This window comes from Urocitellus parryii, chromosome 13 (genome assembly GCF_045843805.1).
Source record: "Urocitellus parryii isolate mUroPar1 chromosome 13, mUroPar1.hap1, whole genome shotgun sequence".
NCBI lineage: Eukaryota > Metazoa > Chordata > Mammalia > Rodentia > Sciuridae > Urocitellus > Urocitellus parryii.
The window spans coordinates 48,817,214-48,842,977 of NC_135543.1; the positions used below are offsets into that span (position 1 = coordinate 48,817,214).

The 25,764-nt window shown below is 37.3% G+C and overlaps 1 protein-coding gene and 1 non-coding gene across 4 annotated transcripts in view; both read left to right on the forward strand.

Moving 5' to 3' along the window:
- The first annotated feature begins 2,000 nt into the window (after positions 1–2,000).
- Positions 2,001–25,764, forward strand: part of Rock1 (Rho associated coiled-coil containing protein kinase 1) — a 148,596-nt gene continuing 124,832 nt past the window's right edge. Inside the window, exon 1 of one of the 3 annotated variants that reach the window (XR_013342362.1) lies at positions 2,001–2,915. Coding sequence is in view for 2 of the 3 variants with exons in the window: in XM_077792264.1 (XP_077648390.1) it covers positions 2,823–2,915 (93 nt within the window). In the remaining variant the exon portion in view is untranslated. The remainder of the gene's footprint in view (positions 2,916–25,764) is intronic. The other 2 variants (XM_077792264.1, XM_077792263.1) reach the window with 2 other exon arrangements.
- LOC113182260 (U6 spliceosomal RNA) lies at positions 9,711–9,814 on the forward strand. Its single transcript, XR_003300703.1, has one exon. It is a non-coding gene; the product is annotated as a U6 spliceosomal RNA (small nuclear RNA).

Sequence of the window (25,764 nt, forward strand, 5' to 3'; positions counted from 1 at the left end):
AATAGAATTTTTTTAAATGGAAAGGAATTTAATGACAGATGATACCATCCTATTATGGGGGAGACTTTTTATTTTTATTTAAAACTAAATTTAGCCAAGTGTGGTGGTGTGTGTCCATAGTACAGTTACTGGGGGGGCTGAGAAGAGAGGATGGCTTGAGCCCAGCAAGTGAAGAGCAGCCTAGTAACAGGAAGACTCTAGCTCTAAACACAAAAACAAACAAAAAACCCAAACTTGATACAGAGTTCATCTAATAGTAAAAAACAAGGGGAAGTGTATTACAAACATCACAATAGCCTCATAGGTTAATGTAGGCTTCACATACATTTCTAGTAGCTTTGCCATCTGCTTACCTTTATAAGTGCCACTTATGTACTGTTTTAGCTACCTGCACTTTTTCATGTGTGACCAAATGGAAAGCAACAGAATGTTCACTTTGAGAAACAACAAAATTCCTATGAATACCTAAAAATGGTAATAAAATAAAGGACAAGCAGGGTTTAGGAAATTTATTTTAGGGTAAATGCCAGATTTATTTTAAGCCCTTTGCTTAAAAATAAATCTAATTCACATGACTGACTTAAAATACTAGGGCCAAGAAAAGTCACTGTGAAAGCATTTTAATGAAATACCTGAAACTTGTCTCTAGTTTTCTTCTTTTCTATGATTTTTCTGAAGACTTGCTTCTTGATTTATGCAAGAAGCCCTTATATCTAAATATTTCTCATATCTAATAAAATTATGATAGAAATAAACATGTTTCAAACACTGTTATTTTCCTAACCATCATGAGGTCAGTGGACTATTCAGATGCTGTGCAATGCTTTTAATATAAGAAAACATTTGGTTCATCTGTAGCATTTTCCGGGGTAGGGTAAAACTTCCAAGTTTTCTATTTCTAGCAGTCTTTAATTTCACCTATGAGCAAAAACAAAGATTGATTAGAAACAAATGAAGGTTGGTTTCCTTCTGACAGCAGGAAAGAATACTGTCAGCAGGTTGAGTAACCAGTCTTTCACCGTCGCACACCACAGTCAATGAAGCAACTCAACAAGGAGGAAATGCCCATTATTTTCAGGTGCCACATTAGCTCTGATAAAATCACCATTCTAAATTTCGCTAAATGTTTTGAAGTTACAACAGCAGCATTACACACCCAGGAGAGCACTACAGTGGGGTTATCGACGTGACAGAACTAATGTGAACGATTCAAGAATGATCGCCCCCCCCCAACCCCCGGGATTATTTCCCCTTTCTATTTAAATTTAATTGAACTTGACTTCTATTGAGTCCATCTTTTGGAGTCAAAGCCTAAAGGCTCCAGAAACACAACGCTCGCTCGCCTTGGGATGCTCCGAGTGCTTCGTAATTGTCCCAATGCATCGTTCACAGACTGAAGTCGGCGGGGCTCACAGGGGACAGACGATGGAGTCACCAGTGACAACCTAACTCCACTGGTGCTCAAATAAGATGCTGGTACCTACCGACGAAAAGGCATGCTGCCCTCTCCACAGAACCTTACCGCCACGATAAGGATAAGAAGGGTAACCAGCACCCTTTCTTTCCAGTCTGAGTTCTACGACCCGCTGCAGCACACAGGAAGCCGAGCTGGGGCAGCTGCCAGGTCGGCGAACTGGAGCAGCGAAAGGTCCTCGGCCCGGACCTCCTCAGCTGCTCCGTAGCCTTCCGTGGCTCCCTAGGGCCGGCCCGGGCGCGGCAGCGGCCGGCTCCTCCCCGCCGCCAGCGGTCCCCGCCAGCCTGCCCGATGAAGCCCGGGGCGCACCCCGCCTCCCGCCCCGCCTAGCCCGGCGAGACCCGGCCCGGCCCCGCCTTGAGAGGCGCCAGCGTGCGCGCGCGCGCGCGCGCGCGCGCGCGGAGCCGGCTGGTTCCCCTTCCGAACGTCCGCGCCCCGCATGCGCAGTCTGCGTCGGCGGTCTCCGTTTGTTTGAACAGGAAGGCGGACATATTAGTCCCTCTCGGCCCCCCTCGCCCCACCCCCCAGGCATTCGCCGCCGCGACTCGCCCTTTTCCCAGCCGGGACCGCAGCCCCTCCCAGAAGCTCCCCCATCAGCAGCCGCCGGGACCCAACTCTCGTCTTCTTCACCGCGGGTTCTTCAGCTTGTCCTCTCCTAAGTCTCCACCGGGCACGGACCTCGCCCTGACCCGCCGGACACCGCGGCAGCAACCCTAGCAGCGACCGGACAAAATGAGAGAGTGAGCCTGTCTCACGGGGACCCGTTTTTGGTCGAAACGGATCGGAGTGTCGGGCCGGGCTGAGTAGAGCCGGGGATGCGGGGCTAGACCGCCTACAGCGCCTCAGAGCGGAGCGGGCCCGGCCCGTGGCCCGAGCGGCGGCTGCAGCTGGCACAGCTCCTCGCCCGCCCTTTGCTTTCGCCTTTCCTCTTCTCCCTCCCCGGCTGCCCCGAGGGAGTCTCCACCCTGCTGCTCTCGCTCTCCCTCCTCCTGCCCATCCCGGGACGGGGGCTCTTCCATGGCGAAGGCAGCCAGGGCCCGCTAGGCTGAAGCGCCTGGCCGGAGCGACGAGGCTGCTGGCCACGGCGCTGTCGGCTGTCGTGAGGGGCTGCCGGGTGGGATGCGACTTTGGGCGTCCGGGCGGCTGTGGGTCGCTGTCGCCCCCAGCCCGGGGTGTGGAGAACCGAGGTCCCCTCAGTGAGGGGGAGGAGGGGGAACCGGGCACACCTGGTGACCCTGAGGTTCCGGCTCCTTCTCCCCGCGGCTGCGAACCCACGGCGGAGGAAGTTGGTTGAAATTGCTTTCCGCTGCTAGTGCTGGTACGAGGGTATTGTCACAGGAGCAGCAACATGTCGACTGGGGACAGTTTTGAGACTCGGTTTGAAAAAATCGACAACCTGCTACGGGATCCCAAGTCGGAAGTGAATTCGGATTGTTTGTTGGTGAGTGGCGCCTTTCGTTCCCTTTTGCTTGCCTGGGGTCCCGCTTGTTTTGCCTCACTCTTGTTTTCATTCTGGTTAACTGCCAGAGTCTCAGGTATGCATAATCATCGTGGAAAACGCCAGATTTTCTGTTTTCCAAAGAATTTTTGGAGTACCACTAAAACCACATGGTGTGGCCCTTTTTACTCTGCGACTGGCTCTTTGCTCAGCGCTCTCTGAACTTTTAGTTCTGGCCCAGTTCTTCACAAAGGACACTTTAGTTCCTGCTGCTGCAAGCCTTATATCACGTTATCACGTCACTTACTGCCACTACGTATATAGTTTTTTGAATGGCGATCTTAGTATTAATCTTCCCGATCGGTTTGACAGTCATGTTGGAAAGACTCCTGTTCCATTCAGAGATTTAGATGTGCTAGGGATTTAGTGTGTAGACTTGGAAGTGACAATCAAGAATGGATATGAGGAAGTGATTTTTGAGTTGAAATGTCATAGGCGTCTTGAGTCTGCAGGAAGTTTTCAGTGTTAGCGTCTTTTACAACATTGTTGATTGGAAAAATACCTTACAAATGTTATAACTGCTTTTTTTTTTCTTGATGGTGTTGTATGTAACACTGTCAACTTTTAAAACATTCTAAAAAACTTCTTATGAGAAGCCGAAATCCTATATTAGCATATACAATTACCTGTAAATAATGGAAGTTTCATTCCCAATAGTTGTAAACTCTTTTGTGAATTTTTTACTTTTTTAAATAGTTTTTTAAATAAAAATTACATTATAGTATTATAGTATATGTAATATGATGTTAGACCAAACAAAACATAATGATTTCAAAACTAAAATTTCAGGGAGTGTGTATATGAAAATAATCTTAGTGTCTTCAGAGAACTAATGTTAGATAGGCACAGTTTGGAGATTAAGGGAATAGAATAATGCCATTCAGAGAAATATCATTTAAAAATCTCATTTTGAATAAGAGGAAAATTTTGTAGATTGTTTAAAATTAACATAATTTCAGTTGCACTGAATACTTGTGTGTGGTTTCAGTCTGTAAGTTTTCTCCTCAAAGCTTTCAAAATTACTCTAAGCATCCTTGACTATGAAATAAGAGTATTGTGGGTAATGTGTTTGTAATGTTTCGCCCACATTATGGAAGTTCTTCAGATTGAGAAATAGTAGAGAAGATTATTGCTTAATAAAGTTAAAACATTTTATTGAATGAGAGGAATGCAAGGAATTAGAACACATCTTTAATGTGTTCTATATCTAATTGGTCTTTTAATATTTATCAAATTTCTCTGTATCTTAGATTTTGGTTTGCTTTTTTGCTGTGCTGGGGATCACATGGTAGGCAAGGACTCTACCAGTGAGCTACATCCCTAGCCTTGTTTTGCTTTTTGATCTCCTTATTCTATGAAGTGGGTTACAAGAAGGAATTTGTGGCTTTTTGTTTTGTTTTGTTTTTCCCTCATTAATTGTCTTCTATTCTCTTGTTAAGACTTCATTTGGTAGAAACCTCAGAGGTATTTTGAGATGTGAAAGATACAAGGAAATAAAAGTCAAGTGCTTTCTTTGAGAGTCCAATCTGTTTAGGAAAACAAGAATTAATTCCACACATATACACAGAAACAAAGCAAAAGGCTTCACAGTTAAGTAAATATGTGATCAGGGTTTGGGGCTATAGCTCAATTGGGGCTATAGCTCAATTGGTGGAGTGCTTGCCTCACATGCACAAGGCCATGGATTCAATCCCCGGCACCACACACACACACACAAAAGTGATCAATTGCAAGTGATTGTTTAGAATATCTATTTATCCATTCTTAGTAATTGAAGGGAAGAAATTACTGTGAGGTGAGAGAGCCAAAGTATGCTTATGATGGATGATAGGTTAGAGGGTCTTCAGTGAGGTGTAGGATAATATAAATACAGAGTGGAGACGACTGGTTTTGACATGTTTAGGGAAACAGAAGATAAAATTGGAAGGCCAGATTGGGGTTAGATTATAGATTTGAGTGCTCAGAGGATAAATGAAGAGATGAATCTGGCAGTTGTGTGTAAGGTGAGCTAATGTAAAAAAGACTAAAGATAAGGTGAGATTGGGGGGATTTTACATTACCACAATCCAGAAATGATTGAAGCCCCAAACTGGGGCATGACAATGAGGAAGGAAGACTTGATGGAACCTTGATTGGTAGAGTTGAGAAGAAGGGGTAACCAAAGGAGAGCCGGTAGTCAGATGACTCTAAAAATGTTGAGCCTGGATTATAGGGAGAATGGTGAAAATCGCAAAGTCAGGTTTGGAAATTGTTTAGAAATAATAGGCCTACAGATAAATTCAGTTTTAGAATTTGTTGTGTTTGAGGGTTTAGTGGGACAACCATGAAGAAAGAACCTGTAGACTATTGGAGATATGGCATTGAGCTCATAATTAAAAGAGTGATTTGGAAGTCATTTGCAGAGAGGTACAAATTAAAATGAACTCAAGTGATAAAAGGAGAAACCTTAGAAACAAGGTTGGAAGATGAAGGTTGAAAACAGGAGGATCAAGGAATCAAGTGCAGTATTCTAGTTCTAGTTTTCTTATGTGTGTAATATCAAATCAATCAGGCAGAGTTCGAACAGCTAGGTATTATGGAACCCAAGACTTCTAAAGAACATTTTGAAAAAGAGAACAGTTAATGGACAGATTTGATTACATTTGATTACTCCCCCCTCCTCATCATCTTGGCCCTTCTGTTTGGTTTCACAACTATTTATTGAAAGATGCAATTGAAATTTTATTACCATATCACTCTAGCATAAATTTTCCTTGCATAGTATTTAAAAAATATTTTTAGTTGTGGATGGATATAATACCTTTATTTTGTTTGTTTAGTTTTTTTTTAAATGTGGTGCTGGGGTCAAACCCAGTGCCTCACAAGTGCTAGGCAAGTGCTTTACCACTGGGCCACAAGCCCCAGTCCCCAGTCAGAATGGCTTATTAGGTCACTTGTTTTCAGTGTCTGTTTTTACTCTTTCTCATCTGAACTTGGAGGGACCATCCCCCTTTCACACGGGCTCCTTTTCTCTCTCTATTATTTTTACCTTTGTTGATTTATTTAACTGATATTTATTATGTATTATGTGCCATGTGCAGTACTCTAGTTCTAGATTTTTTATGTGTGTAATCTCAAAATATAGAGTTGTCTTTATTTCTTATTCTTCATTTCTTTTACTAGATCCTTTCTTCAGTAATGGAGGTTCCCAAATCTTCTGACTTCAGAACAGTTTGCTGGCTGATGTCTTGTTTAAACCTAATTTTGCCCACAAAACAGCTTTTCCTTTTGGAATAGTAATGAATATTAGTGGTTATAAAATAATGTAGCAGGAAGAACCCTGATAAGTGGCTGTTCAGTTTTTTCTCGAAGAGCATGACCTTTCTTTTCATTTTCTTCTTAAGTGGTAGAGGTGGATTAGTGGACTTGTGAAAAAAAGGGAAAAGAACCAGAATTATGCTGTGCTGTCCTTTTGTGCATATTTGTTACTACAGTTCTCATTAATCAGTTTTTCATAATGTGAATGACAGTGTAAGTGAAGGTTTGGACACTAGTCTTTGTTTTTCTTTAAATTCTCTTTTCCTGGACTTCCTTGACCTAGTGCTTTCCCATCTTTTTATTGTTGACTTATTTTTCTCTTTGCCTCAGTTTTTGTCCTCTAATACTTACCTTTCTCTTCACTGTCTTGGAGAATTCATCCATTCTTACAGCTTCAACTACCTGCTAATGTCCATGATGCCCGGAACTTTACTTTTTTATTTTATTCCAAATGCTAAATATATGTCTGCTTTCTAGGCATGTCTACTTGTATGTCGTGTCATCGCTCAAATCCTTCATTTTCCAGAACAATCCTTTCGGTATGAATTTACCTGTTTTGTCAACATCACTACTATTACTATTGCTAAACTGGAATTTTTTTTTTGTAAAGTTTTTTGACAGTCCTATTTCATACACTGAATTATTACAGTGGATATTCAGAAGCATTTCAGATCCTAGATAATTGCTTATAATCTCTCTGTATGCCCTGCCAGTTGAATTGATCACATTTGGGATTATGTTATGGTTGGTGAAATGAAAAAAACCTGTTAAATGCTTGACCCTTAAACCATATGCCTTCCAGTGCTTATGATTTGTTAATGGGTGATACCATTAGGAAGGTTGCACATCTGGTTGATTTGGATCAGACCATTTTTTGTTTATTTTTAAAGAGATAGGTACTTCCTATGATGCCTAGGCTGGACCAAATTCCTGGGCTCAAGCAATCTTCTTGCCTTAGTGTCCCAGGTAGCTGGGGCTACAGGCACATGCTTGCCCAGTTTAGAATAGGCTATTTTGATGTTAGTGTGTTGCAAGAACATTAAAAAACAAAAACAAGACCAAAGCCAAACTAGTCTTCTAATTCATTTATTTATTCAGTAAATCTTTGTGTAGGGTGTAGGATCTAAACTTGGATTCAAATCTAGGCTTTGTAATGTACTTGCTGGAAGATTTTAGGTGAGTTATTTTGTTTCATAGTTGGGAAAATGGAAGGGGGGTTATAGTATTAGTTTTAAGAATTAAATAATACAGGCAAACAGTTAATGGCATGTGGCATTTAGTGATCATTTGATAATTGATAACCATCGTTATTATATTTTTAGTGTTATTGATACATGCTAGTCACTGTGCATAGCATAGGCTTGCTATGTCTTCTGTAAGTGCAGAGTAATTTACCTGACACCTCAAGCCATGCTTATAAGTTCCTAATTCAGCTGTGCTTTATTGAAGCAGCCAATCTAATTATAATTGAAAATGCTGCTGTTTAGATCGGTTCAATAGAGCTGGGAGGGGCTTTTGGAGACCTACTTTGTGCTGAGTTTCAATCGATATGAAAGATAGTTGGGATCTAATTTGTTGACATTGGTTGTTATCTTGTTCTCTTTCTATGTATCTTACACTTTGAGTATGTATTCTGTAAATAGGCCTTGTTGCACTACAGGCATGCTGTGGGTGTATAGAGAAGTGGTTCAGAGTAACAGCTGAGACATGAATTGGGTCATTCATTAATCTCTTGAGTCAGAAATGTTTTTAATCCAGAAGAAGGTACCACATACAAAAGTTTATAATGAACAAGAAGTAAATTCTCAGTTTTAAGTTAGACTTTATATAACTTCATAGTTTATTTCATGATTATAAATTTTGATATTATGGATACATAGTGAAAAATGCAGATTCTATTATGAAAAGTCCACATATCAGGAAATATTAACTATGGAGTTTTGTTGCTGAAAATAATCCAGTCGTTCTACTTTCCCATTCCCATCCTCAGAAATTTTGTCATAGTTGAATAGTTATTATTCATTTAGTTTTAAGATAACATAGATGTTGGATACCATGCACACATGTGTACAAGAAGATGAACAGAGTTGTGTACCTGTAATCCTAGGAACTCAGGAAGCCGGGGCTGGAGGATTGCAGATTTGAGACCAGTCTGGGCAATTTATAGTAAGACCCCGTCTTAAAGTGAAAAAGGACTGGGGATGTAGCTTAGTAGTAAAGAGTGCCTGGGCTCAGTCCCAGTACCAAAACAAAAAGAAAAGACTGAACAGATAGTACTGTAATTCACAGTGGGTATTTTTTTTTTTTTAATATGCAATTAACACAGAGTAGTGAAAAGAACACTGGACTGGAAATTATAAGCATTGGCATAGCTTCACTTTGCTATTAACTTTCTGTGTGACCAACTAAATCTTTTTCTTATCTGGGCTTCAGTTTTCCCATTTGTAAAATGAAGAGTGGACAGATAGTTAACTGATGTCCTTTGTGTCTCTAAACATTTGAGTCTTTATTATAATTTTAATAAAAACTTTAAAAAATCATCATTGGCTTTTGATTTAAAAAGTAAATTTAAAGGTTACATGCTGTTGAGTAGAAATATAAGAATAGGTACCATTTTGGATAAGCACTGTTTTTGGAACTAGTTCCTGAATTAATTTTAATTGTTATATTGCCAATTATGTTTTGAATTTGTGACTTATGTTATGACTATGGGGTTTGTACTTTTTGAACTAAAGAAAGCAGTAATTAATATACTTATTTGTATGTCCATTAGAATGTGTGTGTATAGTTTACTTTTCTAATATATCTGTCCTCCCGGTTTGGGACTGTGAAATACAGAACATTTTTATTATAGTTACTAAAGAATTAGTAGGAAGCTAGGTGTTTAATGTCTAAAATCCAGTGTCTCAGAAAGCTGAGAGGTGGTTTTATACTTCTGTTATATTTTGAAAGGTAGGCTAGCCTATGTACCTCATGACTTATTGATCCATACTTCCTATATCAACTTTCGTCAAGAAATGGAAAATTTTCTCAGATTGTTGTCTGGAACTAATTTTGAAACAGCAGACCATGTTAACATGGTTTCTTTCTTTCTTTTTTCTTTTTTGTTATTCATTCAACAAATGTTTATTTGATGTGTGTTGTATGCTTGGCCCTATGATAGACAGTGGGGACATAATGGCAAGTAAAATCAAAACACGGGCCCAACTTTAATGAAGTTTATAGTCTCATGAAAATGACTGATTAAATGACTGTCGCACTAAGATGGGGGTGGGGTAAGACTAAGGGGATGTAAGAGACACGAGATCATGCCTTTCTGTTAAGGTTTGGAATATGGATACTTTGGTACCACAGACTGAAGTATATAATTTTCAGATGTGAGTCTGTAGATTGTCTATATCAGATTGACTTGGGGAACTTGTTTAAAAATGGAATCTGGGTGCTTGCTTTGGCACACATATACTAAAATTGGAATGATACAGAGAAGATTAGCATGGCCCCTGTGCAAGGATGACACACAAATTCATGAAGTGTTCCATATTTAAAAATAAATAAGAATGAAATCTGGGCTCATGCCCAGACAAACAAAATAAGAATTTTGGGGGATGAGTCCTAGGATTGAGTCTGCATGAGATAGGGCTTCTTAGACACTCAAGCTTGAAAACTGTAGTTATTCGAGTGGGAAAGAAAAAAACAAACATGGATTTTTGTTTTGCTTGTTTCAAACACACATAGCAGTAGAATAGTGAACTACTATTATCCACATTCTGCACTTTTCAAAATGTTGTCACGCTTGATTTATCCATCATTCATTCAGTCTTTTCCTTACCAAAATGTTAACATTTAGATATATTTTTTAAGTATTTTTTTTTAGCTTTAGGTGGACACATATCTTTATTTTATTTTTATGTGGGGCTGAGGATCGAACCCAGTGCCTCATGCATGTGAGGCGAGCACTCTTCCTCTGAGCCACAATCCCAGCCCCTTAACATTTAGATATTATCTTTAACCCTTACCATATTTCTGTTATCATCTCTTAAACACACACACACACACACACTCACACACACACACACACACAGAATATCTTCTTATATAACTGTTATCATGTGTAACAAACCAACATATTCTTGGTATCATTAATTTTGTTTATATTCACATTTCCCTGAATGTCTAAAATGGTGGTGTTGTTGGCTTAGGGTTGTTGTTGTTGGGTTTTTTTTTTTTGTCTTTCAAGTCTTTAATTTAGAAAACTCTCATTCCTCCAACTTCCCACCCCTCCTCCAGTGAATTGGTGAAGAGACTTGGGTTAATCATATCATACCTCGTTTAATTATCTGGATTTTCTTTTAGTTTCCATGATGTAATTTAACTAATTTAACTTGTTCCTGCACTCAAGTGTTTCTTAGATTGTGTTTTCTTTAGCATCACAGGGAGAAGCATATAATATAATGTCTGACTGGCCTATGTTTAGTAATGTTAAGATTGGATCATTCTGTTCAGATGGCAATAGCCTAGTAACTTCCTTTGTAAAATACTTGATTGAACTTTCATGTAATGGTTCCATCCACTGATGATTTTTAGTTTAGTAGGGATAGCAAAATAATGATTTTCTAATTCTATTATTACTTTCTCATTGATCAGCAGTTGTTCTGCTGAGAAAGGAACGGGAACTCACCAAGTGGGGCTGTTGAGTTACCTTGAAGTACTATTCATAATATACAGGATGAGTACTTAAGTCTTTCTTTAATTGCCACTTTGCAGAGAAAGGTATTTTGGAGCCTTACTGTGATAGACTTGGCACAGCCAAACTGGATAATTTGAGGGAAGTTTAAGAAAAGGACTAGTTACAGCGATAAAGACAATATTTAAGGAAACTGGTAGGGAGAGTACAGTACTCCTGGGACTTTTAGACAAGAGTGATTTGGCAACTGACAGTAAGAGGCAGGGGAATATATCCCCTGCCCTTATTCTTCTCAGCCTTACAATCTCCTAGGGTCTCTCATTACCTGAAAGTCTAGTTTGCAGAAGAGTATATACAATCCATAAGGTATAGCAGAAAGATATAGCCAATGTCTATTTCCCACTTTTTCTTTTTTTACTTTTGGCATCATGGAAACATTTAAAAAATACTTGGTGTGTTTGTCAGTTTTTTCATCCCTGCTGATAACTCAGTTTGCCCTTTGATTGATGGTACCCTCTTCTTATTTTGGTGCCCTTTGTTATGTTTTTATGGTGCTGGGGATTGAACCCAGGGCCTCATGCATGCTAGCTAGATAAGTGCACTACCACTGAACTACATCTCCAGCTCTGCCATGTTACTTGTTTAAGACCCTAATAATCTTTGATAAAGTGTCCTTATTTTTGCTACATTAAGATGCCCAGGTTCATCTTGTACATTTCTTGTTCCAGATTTGAAAATCAGCCATTTCTCCTGGAAACTTTCCTTTTGTAGGGTAGGATGTTTTGAATACTCATTGCTACTGGGTTCAGATTGTTTCTTGTCTTTATTCAGTGAATAGATTAAAAAAATTTTTTTTAGTCCATCTGGACATAATATCTTTATTTTTATATTTATTTATTTTTATGTGGACCTGAGAATTGAACCTAGGGCCTTGTTCAAGGCAAGAGCTCTACCACTACAATCCCAGCCCAGAATTTTGGTTTTGAAAAGAAGACAAGGTACTTCATACAGATTATTTTACCACCTTGACATCAGCTAGGCTAAATCATTTGAAGTTGTTTTAAATATTTAGGAATTTCTTTCTTTTCAGTTTATTTTTTTTTGTATGTAAAACTTTTCCATGGAAACTATTCAAGATGTTTAGAAGAAACTCACTTTCATCCATCTCCTCTTCTACTCTCTTCTCCTCCCTTTCCTGTTCTTTTTTTTTTAAATTCATATTTTTATCCATTTCTGATACATAGTAACATATACAGTGACCCTATCTTGGTGAATGGAGATCTTCCTTTCTTTTTGGTAGCTGCATAGTTTGCTGTTTTGTAACACTGTTTATTCAATTTCATATCAGTGGACATTTGTGGTATTCATGATCTTTTGCAGTTAGTAACATTCCATGTTAAGTCAGTTCAGGGGTGGGGATATAGCTTAGTTGGGAGAGTCCTTGCCTTGTGTGCACAAGGCCCTGTGTTCCAATCCCTAGCACCACACACGCACACAAAGACAAAAGCATATAAGGCAATTCATATTTTTGCCAGGGTGTCTTTAGAGTTGGTTCCTAGAAGTGAGATTGCAGAGTCAAAGGTATATGCATGTGTAATTTTGCTAATTGTTGAAGTATTCTCCCTCTTCAAGGAGTTAAGATGTTTCACATTTGCACTGGTATGAGGGGTTATCTATTGCCTCATGAACAGTATGCTAAGACTTTTGAATTTTAATAGGTGAAAAGTAAGGACTCGGTACAGTTGTAATTTGTTTCTCTTATGAATTAGAATTATGAACATCTCAGATTTTAAGGGCCATTTAAAGTTTTTTTTTCCTTCATTTTTTTAGGAGTTTCTTTTAATGTATTAAGGATGATAGCCCTATTTCTGTGGCAAAATGCAAATATCTACAATTTTTTTAAAAGAGAGAGAGATAAGATGAGAGAGAGAGAGAGAGAGAGAGAGAATTTTTTAATATTAATTTTTTAGTTTTCAGCTGACACAACATCTTTGTTTGTATGTGGTGCTGAGGATGGAACCCAGCGCCACATGCATGCCAGGTGAACGCGCTACTGCTTGAGCCACATTCCCAGCCTGCCACACAATTTTTTAAAAAAGAATATTCAGATTAGTCTTCTCTATTGTTGCATAAAAGACTTTGAGTTATAGAGAGATTTTCCTCATGTCCAGGTTATAAAGAGATTTATCCATATTTTCTTCTAAGATACATCCAATTTTGTCTTTAGTAGGGAGTGAATCCAGGGGTGTTTAACCTGCTGAGCCACATTCCCCAGCCCTTTTTTTGTATTTTATTTAGAGACAGTGTCTCACTGAGTTACTTAGGGCCTCACTAAATTGCTGAGGCTGGCCTTGAACATTTGATCCTCCTGCCTCAGCCTCCTGAGCCGCTGGGATTACAGGGGTGCACCACTATGTCCAGCTTCAATTTTATATTTATCCAGATAGCTATCTGGTTATCTTCACAGCCTTTATTTTAAAATGACTGTCTTTATTGGGCTAAGATGTCACTTTTTTCATATATTACATTTCCATATGTACTTGGAATTATTTCTAAACTTTCTCTTGCATTGGTCTGTCTTGTTTATTCGTGTGCTAGTACCACATGCCAATTATTAAGACTTTATCTTTTAGCTTTTATTATCTAGTAGGGCCATTCTATATCTCCACTCTCCCTTGCACATATTAAAGAGTGTTTTTTTTTATTGTTATAGAAGAGAAACTGTTTATTTGTTTATTTGTTAGAGGATCATAATCATGATCCCCTCGAGTTTTTTTTTTAATATTTATTTTTTTTATAGTTTTCGGTGGACACAACATCTTTATTTTATTTTTATGTGGTGCTGAGGATTGAACCCAGCGCCCCGCGCATGCCAGGCGAATGCGCTACCGCTTGAGTCACATCCCCAGCCCAAGAGCGTGAGTTTTTAAATCAGAGAAAACTAGTTTCAAACATTGGCTTTAGGATTTACTAGGTTTTGGTGCTTAATAATTTACTAGAGCTCTATGATATCCAGTTATACCATGTTTATTATTATTAAATAACATAAACAGAACTGCCTTGTCAAGCCTAGCCAACTAATATATATATTATATATGTGTATAATACACACACGAATGTGCGCTTGCTTGATTTCTAAGAATGTGTGTTTTGAATAGTGAAAGAATGTGGAGTTGGAAGTCCTGAATTCTACCCTTGACTCTCAATTGTAAATTAAAACAACTGTATGGACTTTGAACCTTGGTTGTATTTAGGAGTATAATACTAGAGTCACTAATCAAAACCATTTCCAAATTAACTTGTCTATAGATATGAATTTATTTAAATTCCCAATCTTATATTTTAGATATATGCTTCCATTTTTCTTTGAATGGTTGCTTGGGTTTTACTACTTCCATAACAGTAAGAAAATGTTTCTCCAGTTTTTATCATCCATCCTAAAGGGATTATTCATGTCATCCTAATTGTATTTTCTTTGCTCAGTTCTAGTAGGCTAGTGGTTAGGGAGGCATAGTGGTGAAGGCCTAAGTGATTAAGAGTGTGAGTTCTGGAATCAGGCTATGATGTGTGAATCCCACTCAGGTCAGACACTTTTAGTTCTCTGACTTTTGGGCAAAGTTCTTAACAGTTTTAACATTCAAATATATCATTTTCCCGTACTAAATGGTATAATGCATATGAAGTGCTTTGCATAGTTCCTGGTGTTTTGTAAATGTCAGCAATTATTATCACCATTGCTTGTTATCACTGTGTATCTTAATGATTCGTCCTGGAGTTTTGTGTTGACCACGTGAATTATTAGCTATCTTCTGACTCCTTAGGCCAGGTTTTATTTATTTGTGTGACCTTGGGCAAGTTGTCTAACTTCTTAGAGCCTGAACATATTTAATCTGCAAAATAGGAACTTTATAGGTTTTATTTCTGAGGATTAAATGAAATTTTCTATATACAGCATCATAGTTACACACACTGATACGTGTTAATAGTTACTTTTCTTCTGGCTTTATCTATAGTATTGATTTGATGAAAGCTCAACTATAGGTAAAATTACTACTTAGTAACTTGGGAGGAAAATTGAATATGATACTTTATTTTTAATATTTCTTGAATCTGATCTATGATTTCTCTTTTTGCTGTCCCACCCAAATCCAATTTTTCAATTGAACATTCATGGAATAGTGGGATAGCCTAGGAATATGCCAATATGATCCACACTCTTATCTTTTTCTAAATCCTAGTGCTTTTTGTCATGTGGTCTCAGCCTACCTGTTTATTTAATCTTAATTTCTACTAGTCCCCCAGACTGTGCTCCAGGTGGATTTTCTTGTTTTCTTCAGTAATTTATTTGTTCTTTCCTACCTTTGCTTTCCTATTTCTGGGGCCTACATTTTCCTTTCCTTGAATTCTCCCCCATGTCCTGTTTACTAGTTTTCTCATCTTTGTAGTGTAATGTAAATCATAATTGTATCACATGGTTATTTTCTTTTATGAGATATTATAGTATAACTGGTCTCAGGTAGTTATACCATTCTTATTATTATATCATAGCTGTTTGGTATGGGCCTGTTTTCTGTGTTAATCTTCCTTCTCTATTTAAATTCCTTAAGATTAAATAATTCTGAATATTAGTGTTCTGTTAATATTTACTGTTTGTTTTGAATGATTACCTTTCTGTCCCCATTCTCCCATTCTTTCTCTGAATCAGGACTCTTTCAGTAATGGAACCCAACTTGAATTTTTGTACACAAAATAATTGATAGATTCAGTGAACTTTGATCTTATTAAAGGTAAAAGATTCAGTTGAATTTCTCCAAGAACTGGAATGTAGACCTCAAATGCAAGCAAAGCCCTCTTTCTGTATTTTCATATACTTTATGTTGATTATAGACTGATTTTAGTTACATGTGGAAATATGGGTGGCCAGAATGCCAGAGCTTTGTATGTAATAGCTTCAGCTGTGACTACTGACTTCAAATCTTTGAATTTTAAATCTAGACCTCCGAAAGAAAGGATTCATTGATTCATTGATTGAATTCATTGGTTGCTTGAGTCATGTGCCTATTTCTTAACTAATCAATTGTGATAAGGAGGTTACAATCACATGAGAACTATAAGAATGGACAGGTAGTTTCCAGGAAAATGAAGGCAGTGGGGCAGAGTAGACAGTATCGTAAATATTCATGCTAATACCCCTTCCTTTTTCTCCCTTTTTCTTGATTTTAGATAAGTCACCTAAACTCTCCTAAACTGCATTTTACTCAGCCTGTAAGATGGAGTGAATAATAATGTACTTCTTAGAGTGGTGATGAGGATTAAATGAGATAAGCTTTGTACATTTTTTTCATAGCAGTATTTGAAACCTCACAGAATTAGTGTAATCTGATAAGTGACTTCTTGATCTTTTTTGCCAATAGGCCCTGTATTCCTCTGTCTTGACTCCAAGGTTTTTCACCTGCAGGAGTTTATCTTGCTACTCCAGGTTGCTAACTGACCTGTTGGCATTACCCTACTTGGCCCCATTTCCCATTGCATCTACAGTCTTCTTGAGTAGAAGAGGAAAAACTTAATAACTTCACATATTTTTTATAGTTTGTATTTGTTATTCTTAAATGGATGATTACTAAATTATTATCTGAGTAGAAACAGTGGACTTGTTTTATAATTGTAGCATTCAGCCCAGTCCTTGGCTTACTCTTCTTTCTTCTAGTAGTTCCAGAGTAACCAATGAGTTTAGTGAGTTGAAGGCTGAGAGCCTATTATAAAGATTCCTTTTTACCTATATTGGTCAGGAATTTTTTTAAACATTTATTTATTTATGTATCTTTAGTTTTAGGGGAACCCATTATTTTGTTTTTATGTGGTTCTGAGGATCAAATCCAGTGCCTCATGCATACTAGGCAAGTGCGCTACCACTGTGAGCCACAACCCCAACCCCTTGGTCAGGAATTTTTGATGGTACAAGATTGAAAACCCAACCAAAATTTTAAAAAAGCCTCTGAATATTTCTTAGGTAGATTCTATGTCCAGTAATGTCATTTAAATTTTTTTTTTTAAATTGTAGATGGACACAATACCTTTATTTATTTATTTGTTTGTTTGTTTATTGATGTGGTGCTGAGGATCAAACCCAGTGCCTCACATATGCTAGGCAAGCACTCTATCACTGAGCTACAATGCCAGCCCTTCAGTAGTGTCTTGATTCAAAGCTCAAATGATGTGACTAGAAGTTGGGTTTCCAGATCTCTTTCTTCTTATTTCCTTTCTTAATTAGGCAGCTCTTAGTGGTTGCAAGATGAGGCCATTAGCTTCACTTACAATGAAAAGAAAAATTCTCTTCTTCTGACCTTCAAATAGTTTCTATTTGAAGAAACCAACTTAGGTCCTGTTCTTCTATCTGAACAAATCATGATGATCATAGAATAGTTGCTAATGAGCTTAATAGGTCTGCTTCAGTCTCAGAACTAGGGAGTGAGCCAGCCAAAACCAAGGTATGTTAGAGTTGCAGGAGGGATTGGTGGAAACTGGATTTCATTTATCAAGAGAAAAGGAAATGACATGATGGACAATGCCAAACAACATATACCTCCCTACTAAAAGGGAAACTCATCATTAAGGGAAACCCAAATAGTGATAGTTTATATTTTATTTTTTTGGAAATGGCTTTTCTCAAGTAGAAAACATTATTTAAAAATTATTGAATTTTCCAACATTAGAACTTTACCATCCAGTTTTTAGAGACTGACTTCAAGACCACCAACTGGGATAAAGTTTGTTTTTATTTTTTTAAAGAGAGGGGGGAGAGAGAGAGGGGGGGAGGGAGGGAGGGAGGGGGGAGGGAGGGAGAGGGAGAGAGATACTGATTCAGTTTTCAGGGGACACAACATCTTTATTTTATTTTTTATGTGGTACTGAGGATCGAATCCAGCACCCCGCACATGCCAGGTGAGCGCGTTACTGCTTGAGCCACATCCCCAGCTCTGAAGTTTGTTTTAAGGGAAAGATACCTTTATGCTACTTTGCCTTGGTGATATATACGTGTCTTTTGGTGACATAGTGAAGGATTGCCACATGCTTGTCGGTGGAATCAGCCATATCAGAACCAAATACAGATTCTTGTCCTTTATACAATCCTACCATATGAGAATTGGAACTGGGAGAGGTTGTATGCTGGATTTTGTATTTTTAATAGGATTTAGGTGATTGTATAGCCCTGTTTGAGAGGGACTGAATAGTTGCCAAGTAGCTAGATAGTATACCTCCTGCATACCTGTACCACTTTTAGGAAGCTGCTGTGAGGACAACAAGTTAAATTGAAGTGGGAGTAAATGGAAAAAGTCTTGCCTCCCATTTAATAGACATTCTTTTCTCTTTTAGAAACAGTTAAAGGACATGCGTTCCCTGACTCTTGCCAGGTGATGCATTGTACTGCCTTGGGACTTGGTCAGCAAAAAGGCCATCACCAGATGAGGCCTCTGTACCTCTAGAACCATGTGCAAAATACTGCCCCCCCATTTTAAATAAAGTTAAAACACACGCATACATGGAGTTGAAGAAGACACCAGGCTACATGAAAGAGGATGGTCCCTTTCTGACACTTGCTGAACAAGCTGGTTTTGTTTTATTTGGTTGATATGAAATTTTTTTATAATTCCCACAACCTGTTCTGTGGCTTGCTATAATGAAAGAACTTGCTGTTTTCTATACTAATTTATGAAGAAATGTTTTAACGTGAAAAGACTACAAAAGAATAGTTTATTGCCAGGTGCAGTGGTACACACCTGTAATCCCAGTGGCTTGGGAGACTGAGGCGTGAGGATTGCAAATTCAAATTCAGCTTCAATAGTTTAGTGAGGCCCTAAGTTGTAGGTGGACACAGTGCCTTTATTTTATTTATATGTGGTGCTGAGGATCCAGCCAGGGCCTCTCATGTATTGGGCCAGTGCTCTACCACTGAGCCATAACCCCAACCCGAGGCCCTAAGCATTTTAGCAAGGCTCTGAATCAAAAGAAAAAGGGCTGGGGATGTCGCTTAGTAGTTAAGTGCCCCTGGGTTCAATTCCTGATCAAAGAAAAAAAAAAAGAATAGTTTAATATATAGAAAAATATATAATAGATGTTTTCACAAATTTAAAATAGATTGGAGCCAGGCATGGTGGCGCACTCCTGTAATCCCAGCAGCTCTGGTGGCGAGACAGGAGGATCTCAGTTCAAAGCCAGTCTCAGCAAAAGCGAGGCACTAAGCAGCTCAGTGAGACCCTGTCTCTGAATAGAGTACAAAATATGGCTGGGGGTGTGGCTCAGTGGTTGAGTATCCCCTGAATTCAATCCCCACTACCCCCCTCACCCAAAAAAAGAGAGAGATTGGAAATTTACTGTTGTGAAATTAAATTGCTTTTGCTGAGGCTGGCTTTGAACTCTTGATCTTCCTGCTTCAGCCTCCTAAGCTGCTGGAATTACAGGCATGTGCCACTATGCCCAGCTAAAGACAATTTCTGATTACGTAAGTGGCTGTTTGGGCTTCTGAGCTATTATTTTGTTCTGATGCTCTATATGTAAGTTCCATGAGAATGGATATCTGATTATCTTATTCACTGATGTATAACAAATTCTTGGAGCAGTGTCTGATCTACTGTAAGTTTTCCACAAATACTTTCTGAATTATAAGAAAATATCTTTTGCTTGTTTTGGTGACAAAGGTTAGGAGATATTGTATAATTGGTAATTTGTTTTAATCTATACTGTATTCTTAGGGAAAGTATGTTTTAAAAGTACAAGAGGTCTAATGAAGATACTGTATAGTTGTTTTCCCTTCACGGTCTCTGAATTTTGGATGAGGGACCAAACCCAGTAATGTTCCTTTTTATAAGATTCTGCACATTTATTAATGGTTGCAACAGTCTCATGGGCTGGGTGAGAGAGAGATTATTGTCACTTTTTAAGTAAAATTAAACCACAGAATAGGTAATTAAATTGCCTAAAGTCATATATCCAGTAAGTGGCAGATTTTCCAATCTTAGTGTGTAGTATAGTGAGGAGAGCATCAGTTTAATGTGCTACAAAGAAGTGTTTACATTTAAGGCAGAGTACATTGTACACAGAATGCACTAAATGAAGAATAATTGAGTTTCCTGAAAAGTGTAGGTATCAGTAAAGAATGAAGTGATAAGTTGAGATATGAAGTACTATGGGGAAGATTTAAGTATTTATTGACTGTGTTGGAGGGAGAAGATAAGTCCCATGGTATTCCATTTTAGAAGTGGTGGTCTAGAACTTGACCATATGAGGAATGAAAGCCAGATCTTTGAACCTGCAGTGTAGTTGCCTACTGAAACATGTCTTTGTTGGGTTTGTCACGTTTGGAAAGTTGGTAAGCAATCTAAGCTATAAATCATGGTGATCTAAAGTAGATAGTTATGGTGGTGATGATTATCATTAAACAGTAGATGGTAGTAACATTTTACCCAGTTGGGGTAAGGTAATGGAAAAATAAGAAAAAAATATATATTTGATAAAGGGATTAATGGGCCTACAGTAGAATTGAATATTTATTAGTTACGGATGATAATATGGCTTTTGAATATGAGGAATGTGTCAGTATACAGGCTTGTTTGTATGAATCTGTCATTTGGGATGGACCTGTATTGACTGGATTTTAAAATATGATGGTTAGAATACAATAGAATACAATTATTGGAGCCAGTGATAAAATTAGAGGTTCGAGGTGAAAATTGGAATTTTGGAAACTTGTATCTACCACCTTGAGCTTGACAACTTCCTGATAAATAAACATTTTCCCTGTGAGGTTGGTAATGACATTAATAAATATAGTTTTTCTAGATTATGAAATGGGTTAGTGTTTGGAAGGACTGCATGATTTAGTGAGCCAGTATTTTTTTTAAAATATAGTTTTAGAAGTTGATGGACCTTAATTTTATTCATTTGTTTATATGTGGTGCTGAGGATTGAACCCAGTGCCTCACACATGCTAGGCAAGTGCTTCACCACTGAGCCACAACCCCAGCCCAGAGCCAGTATTTTCTAAATGGCCAGATTATGATGTTACAAAGTAATTCATGAATACAGTTGAAAACTGAGTATGAAAAGTTTATTGAAGGGCTAGGGTTGTGGCTCAGTGACAGAGTGCTTGCCTCTCATGTGTGAGGCACTGATTTTGATCCTTAGCACCACATAAAAATAAACAAAAGAAAGATATTGTGTCAATGTATAACTAAAAAAATATTGTGTCTATGTATAATAACAATAGATGAAATATCAGTGTAGTCTCAATCTGCATTTCCTTAATTGTTAATGATGTTGAACATTTTTTCATATATTTGTTGATCATTTGTATTTCTTCTTTTGGAAAGTATCTGTTTAGTTCATTTGCCCATTTATCAATTGGGTTATTTGATTTTGCCAGACTTATTTTAAATAATTCAGTAGAAGAAAAGATACCATTTCTGTTGCTCTTTTTTTTCTTGGCTCATGTTCCAAATTTCTATAATTTCCCTTCTGTCTGAAGAAATTCCTTTAGGAGTCCCCTATTTCTTACCCCCTCACCACAGTGAGGAGGGGGAGGGGGAGGGGGAGGGGGAGGATTTAAAAAGAAGATTGCATGAAAATCGAAAGGAGAGCTAGAATAGAGGAAAGGGATCCAGCGGGAGGGAGAGGAGGGCATGGGGGAAGTGCTGGGAAACAAAATCTACCAAATTATGCTGTGTTGATATATGAATATATCACAATGAATCCCACAATGAACAATTATAATGGACTAATTGAAATAATATAATAAAAAGGAGATCAGGAGAATAGAGCAAGTGGATCAAGGAGAGGAGAGAGAAAGAATATACTGGGGAATGTGATTGATCAGATTATGTGTATGTATGAATCCGCCTATTAATAACTATACACCAATAAAAATATTTAAAGGGTACTACTTTCAGAAGTTTCACATGATCAATGTAGAGAAATCTGCAGTTACTCAGTTCAACCCCCTCCCCCATAAGTTATGTGTTATTTTCTTCTGTTTGTGCTCAAGATATTTTCATCTTTAATTCAGCAACAATGATATATTTGGAAATGGATTTCTTTTGTTGGAGTTTGCTGAGCTACTTGAATCAGTGGGTTTATGTCCTTCAGCACATATAGGAAGTTTTCCATCTTTATTTCTTCAAACATTTTTCCTGCATTACATTGTTTTTTCTGTCCTTGACTCTTTTTATTTTTAAATATATTTTTTTTAGTTGTAAATGGGCACAATGCCTTTATTTTATTTATTTTTATATGGTGCTGAGGATTGAACCCAGTGCTAGGCAAGCACTCTGCCACTGAGCTACAACCCCAGTCCTGTCCTTGACTCTTATGATACAAATATTCCCCTTTTTGGTATCATCCCATAAATCTATGGTCCTCTGTTGATTAAAGAAATTTCTTTTCTCTCTGTTGTTAAGATTGGTAATTTCTACTGATGTATCTTCAAGTATATATTTCTGTGATTTTTATTGAGCTTATCAAGTGTATATTTTGCATTTTGGTTATTGAATTTCTTTATTCTAAATTTTCCATTTGGGGATGGACACAATGGCTCATGCTTATAATTCTTGTGACCTGGGAGGCTAAAATCACAAGTTTTAGCCTAGTTTCAGCAAGTTAGTGATATTTTTTCTCAAAAATAAAAAAAGAAAAGAGCTGGGAATGTAGCTCAGTAGTAGATTGCCCCTGCATTCAATCTCTAGTACTACCATAAATAAATGAATTTATTTTCCATTTGATTCTTCTAATTATTGCCTAGAGTATCTTTCCATTTCTTTTAAGAGGGCTTGCCCTTATATTGGGGGCATTTTAATAATAATTGCTTTAAGAACTTCATCAGATAATTCTATTCCATGTATCATTTTCACATTGGTATCTGTTCTTTGTCTTTTTCAGTTTTTGTTCGGAAATAATTACAGACTCACAGAAAGTTGTACATAGAGTGCAGAGAGGTCTAGTGTACCTTTCATCCATTTATCATTCCCTAATAGTTTTCCCTAACTATACTAACTATACTATATTTATTATTATTAACGATACTGTATTTATTTTTATATGGTGCCCATATTCCAATCAGGTAGTTGCAGTTAATTAGATATATGTGTATAATGCTTTGCATGTTTTTCATATATAGATTCCAATAGCCATCACTAAAATAAAATTACAGAGCTATTCCTTCATCACAAAGATCCTCATATTTGTTTTAGCCCAGAAGATCATACTTCCAGATCCCACATCCCTAACTCTGGCAGTCATTAATCAGTTCATCCTCTGAAAAATTTTATTTGAAGAATGTTCTTAAAATGAAATCGTACCACACGTGATCTTTCGAGATTGTTTTTTTCACTCATCATAGGACCTCTGAGATCCATCCAAGTTGTTTGGTTATTATAGCTATATCGGTAATTTGTTCTCTTTTATTACAGAGTATTATTTCATGGCGTGGATGTACCGCATTTTGCTTAGCCATTCATCTACTGAAGGTCATTTTTGTTTTTTCTACTTTTTGGCTGTTACAGAGAGCTGCTACAAATGTTTATATACTGGTTTTTGCATGGACATTGTTTTCCTTTCTCTGGGATAAATGCCCATGAATGCAGTGCTGAGATCTATGTTAGATGCTGAGAAGGTATTTTCCAGAGTGGACCTACTGTTTTGCATGCCTATCTGCAATGTATGAAAGATCCAGTTTCTTTGAATCAGCATTGCTATTGCAACTATTTTTCATATTATTCTAATGAATGTGTAGTGTTTGTCTCATAGTGATTTTAATTTGCCTTTCCTTAATGACTAATGATGTTGAATATCTGTGTTTATTTGCCATCATTATCTCCTCTTTGATGGAATAACTGTTCAAATCTTTTGCCCATTTTCCAATCTGGTTTTGTTTTACTATTTAGTTTTTAGAGTATTTAAAGTATGGTATGTGTGATTTGCAAGTAGTTTTCCCAGTTTCGGGCTTCTTTTCATCCTCTTAACTGGGTTTATGGTATGGCAAAAGTTGTTAGTTTCAATCAAGTTCAATTCTTTTGATTTTTTTTCTTCTATGTGTGATACTTTCTGTGATATGTCTAAAAAGTCTTCAGTGAGCTATAGGTCATTAATTGGTCCAGAGCCATGTATTGAAAAGATTACCTTCCTTCATTGGATTGCTTTTCATCCTTTGTCATAAATTGTGTAGCTCTACTTGTGTTGGTCTCTTTCTCATTTCTCTATTCTGTTCCATGGATTTTTGTCTATCCTTTTCATGAATGACATACTGTTTTGATTATTATAGCTGTATACTATCTTAAACTTGGGTAATTAGATTTTTCCCCTTTTTCAAAATTGTTTTTGCTACTCTGGTTCCTGTGCCTGATCTTTCCTGTATCAACAAAAAGTTTTGCTAGGATTTGATAGGAATTGCATTAAATCTATATTTCAAAATTTGGGAGTATTGAATGTCTTTTATCTTCTTTTTTTTTTGGTACTGAGGATTGAACCCAGGGGTACCTGATTACTGAGTCATATCCCTACTCCTACACCCCACTTTTTGTATTAGATACAGGGTCTTGCTGAGTTCTTTGGGGCCTTACTAAGTTGCTGAGACTGGCTTTCAACTTATAGTCCTCTTGCCTCAGCAGCCTCCTGCTGGGATTACAGGCGTGCACTACCACGTCTGGCCTGTGTTTCTTGTAATCCACAAATACCATATTTATTCTCTCCATCTTGTACATCTTTTTTATTTATTAATTTCATTCATGTTTTGTGGGTTTTAGCCTAAATCCTCTATATGTTTTGTTAGATTGATACTCAAGTATTTCTTTTTTGCTTGTCCTTTTTGCTTGAATAAATGTACATGACATTGTATTTTTATTTTAAATATATATTTTAGTTGTAGTTGGACCCAACACTTTTATTTTATTAATTTATTTATGTGGTCCTGAGGATCAAACCCAGGGCCTCACATGTGCTAGGCGAGCGCTCTACTGCTGAGCCCCAGCCCTAGCCCTGTATTTTTTTATTTTAGTTTTCTCATGTTAATTGTTAATGTTTAGAAATGCAGTTGATTTTTGCATATTAATCTTTTATCTTATGACCTAATGATGTTGTTGAACTCAACTACTTCTGGGTGGTTTTTATTTGTTTTTTGGTTTTGTGGTTTCTTTGAGATTTTTTGCACAATCATCTGAAAATATGAATAATTTTATCTCTTCCTTTCTCATATGCATGCTTTTTATTTCTTTTATTACATTGACTACAAATTCCAATATTATACTGAGTAAGAAGAGTGGTACATTATTGATTTTTGAGGTAAAATACTCTTTTATCATCAAGTATATTAGTTGTAGGGTTTTTTGTGTTTGTTATCAAGTTGAGGAAGTGCAACTCTATTTCTTTTTTTCTTTTTTAATATTTATTTTTTAGAAGTAGTTGGATACAATACCTTTATTTTATTTATTTATTTTTACGTGGTGCTGAGGATCGAACCCAGGGCCTTGCACGTGCTAGACGAGTGCTCTTCTGCTGAGCCACAATCCCAGCCCCTGCAACTCTATTTCTAATTTTGAGAGCTTTTCCACATGAATGAGTGTTGGTCTTTGTCAAAAGCATTTTCTGTATTTGTTGATATGATCATGTGATTTTTTTTTTTTGCCTGTTCATACAGTGAATTATATTGGCTTATTTTTTAATATTGAATAAATCTTGCATCCTTGGAATAAACTATAGTTGGTTATGTTTATAATTCCTTTTATATATTGTTGAATTATACTGGCTACTATTTTGTTTAAAACTTTA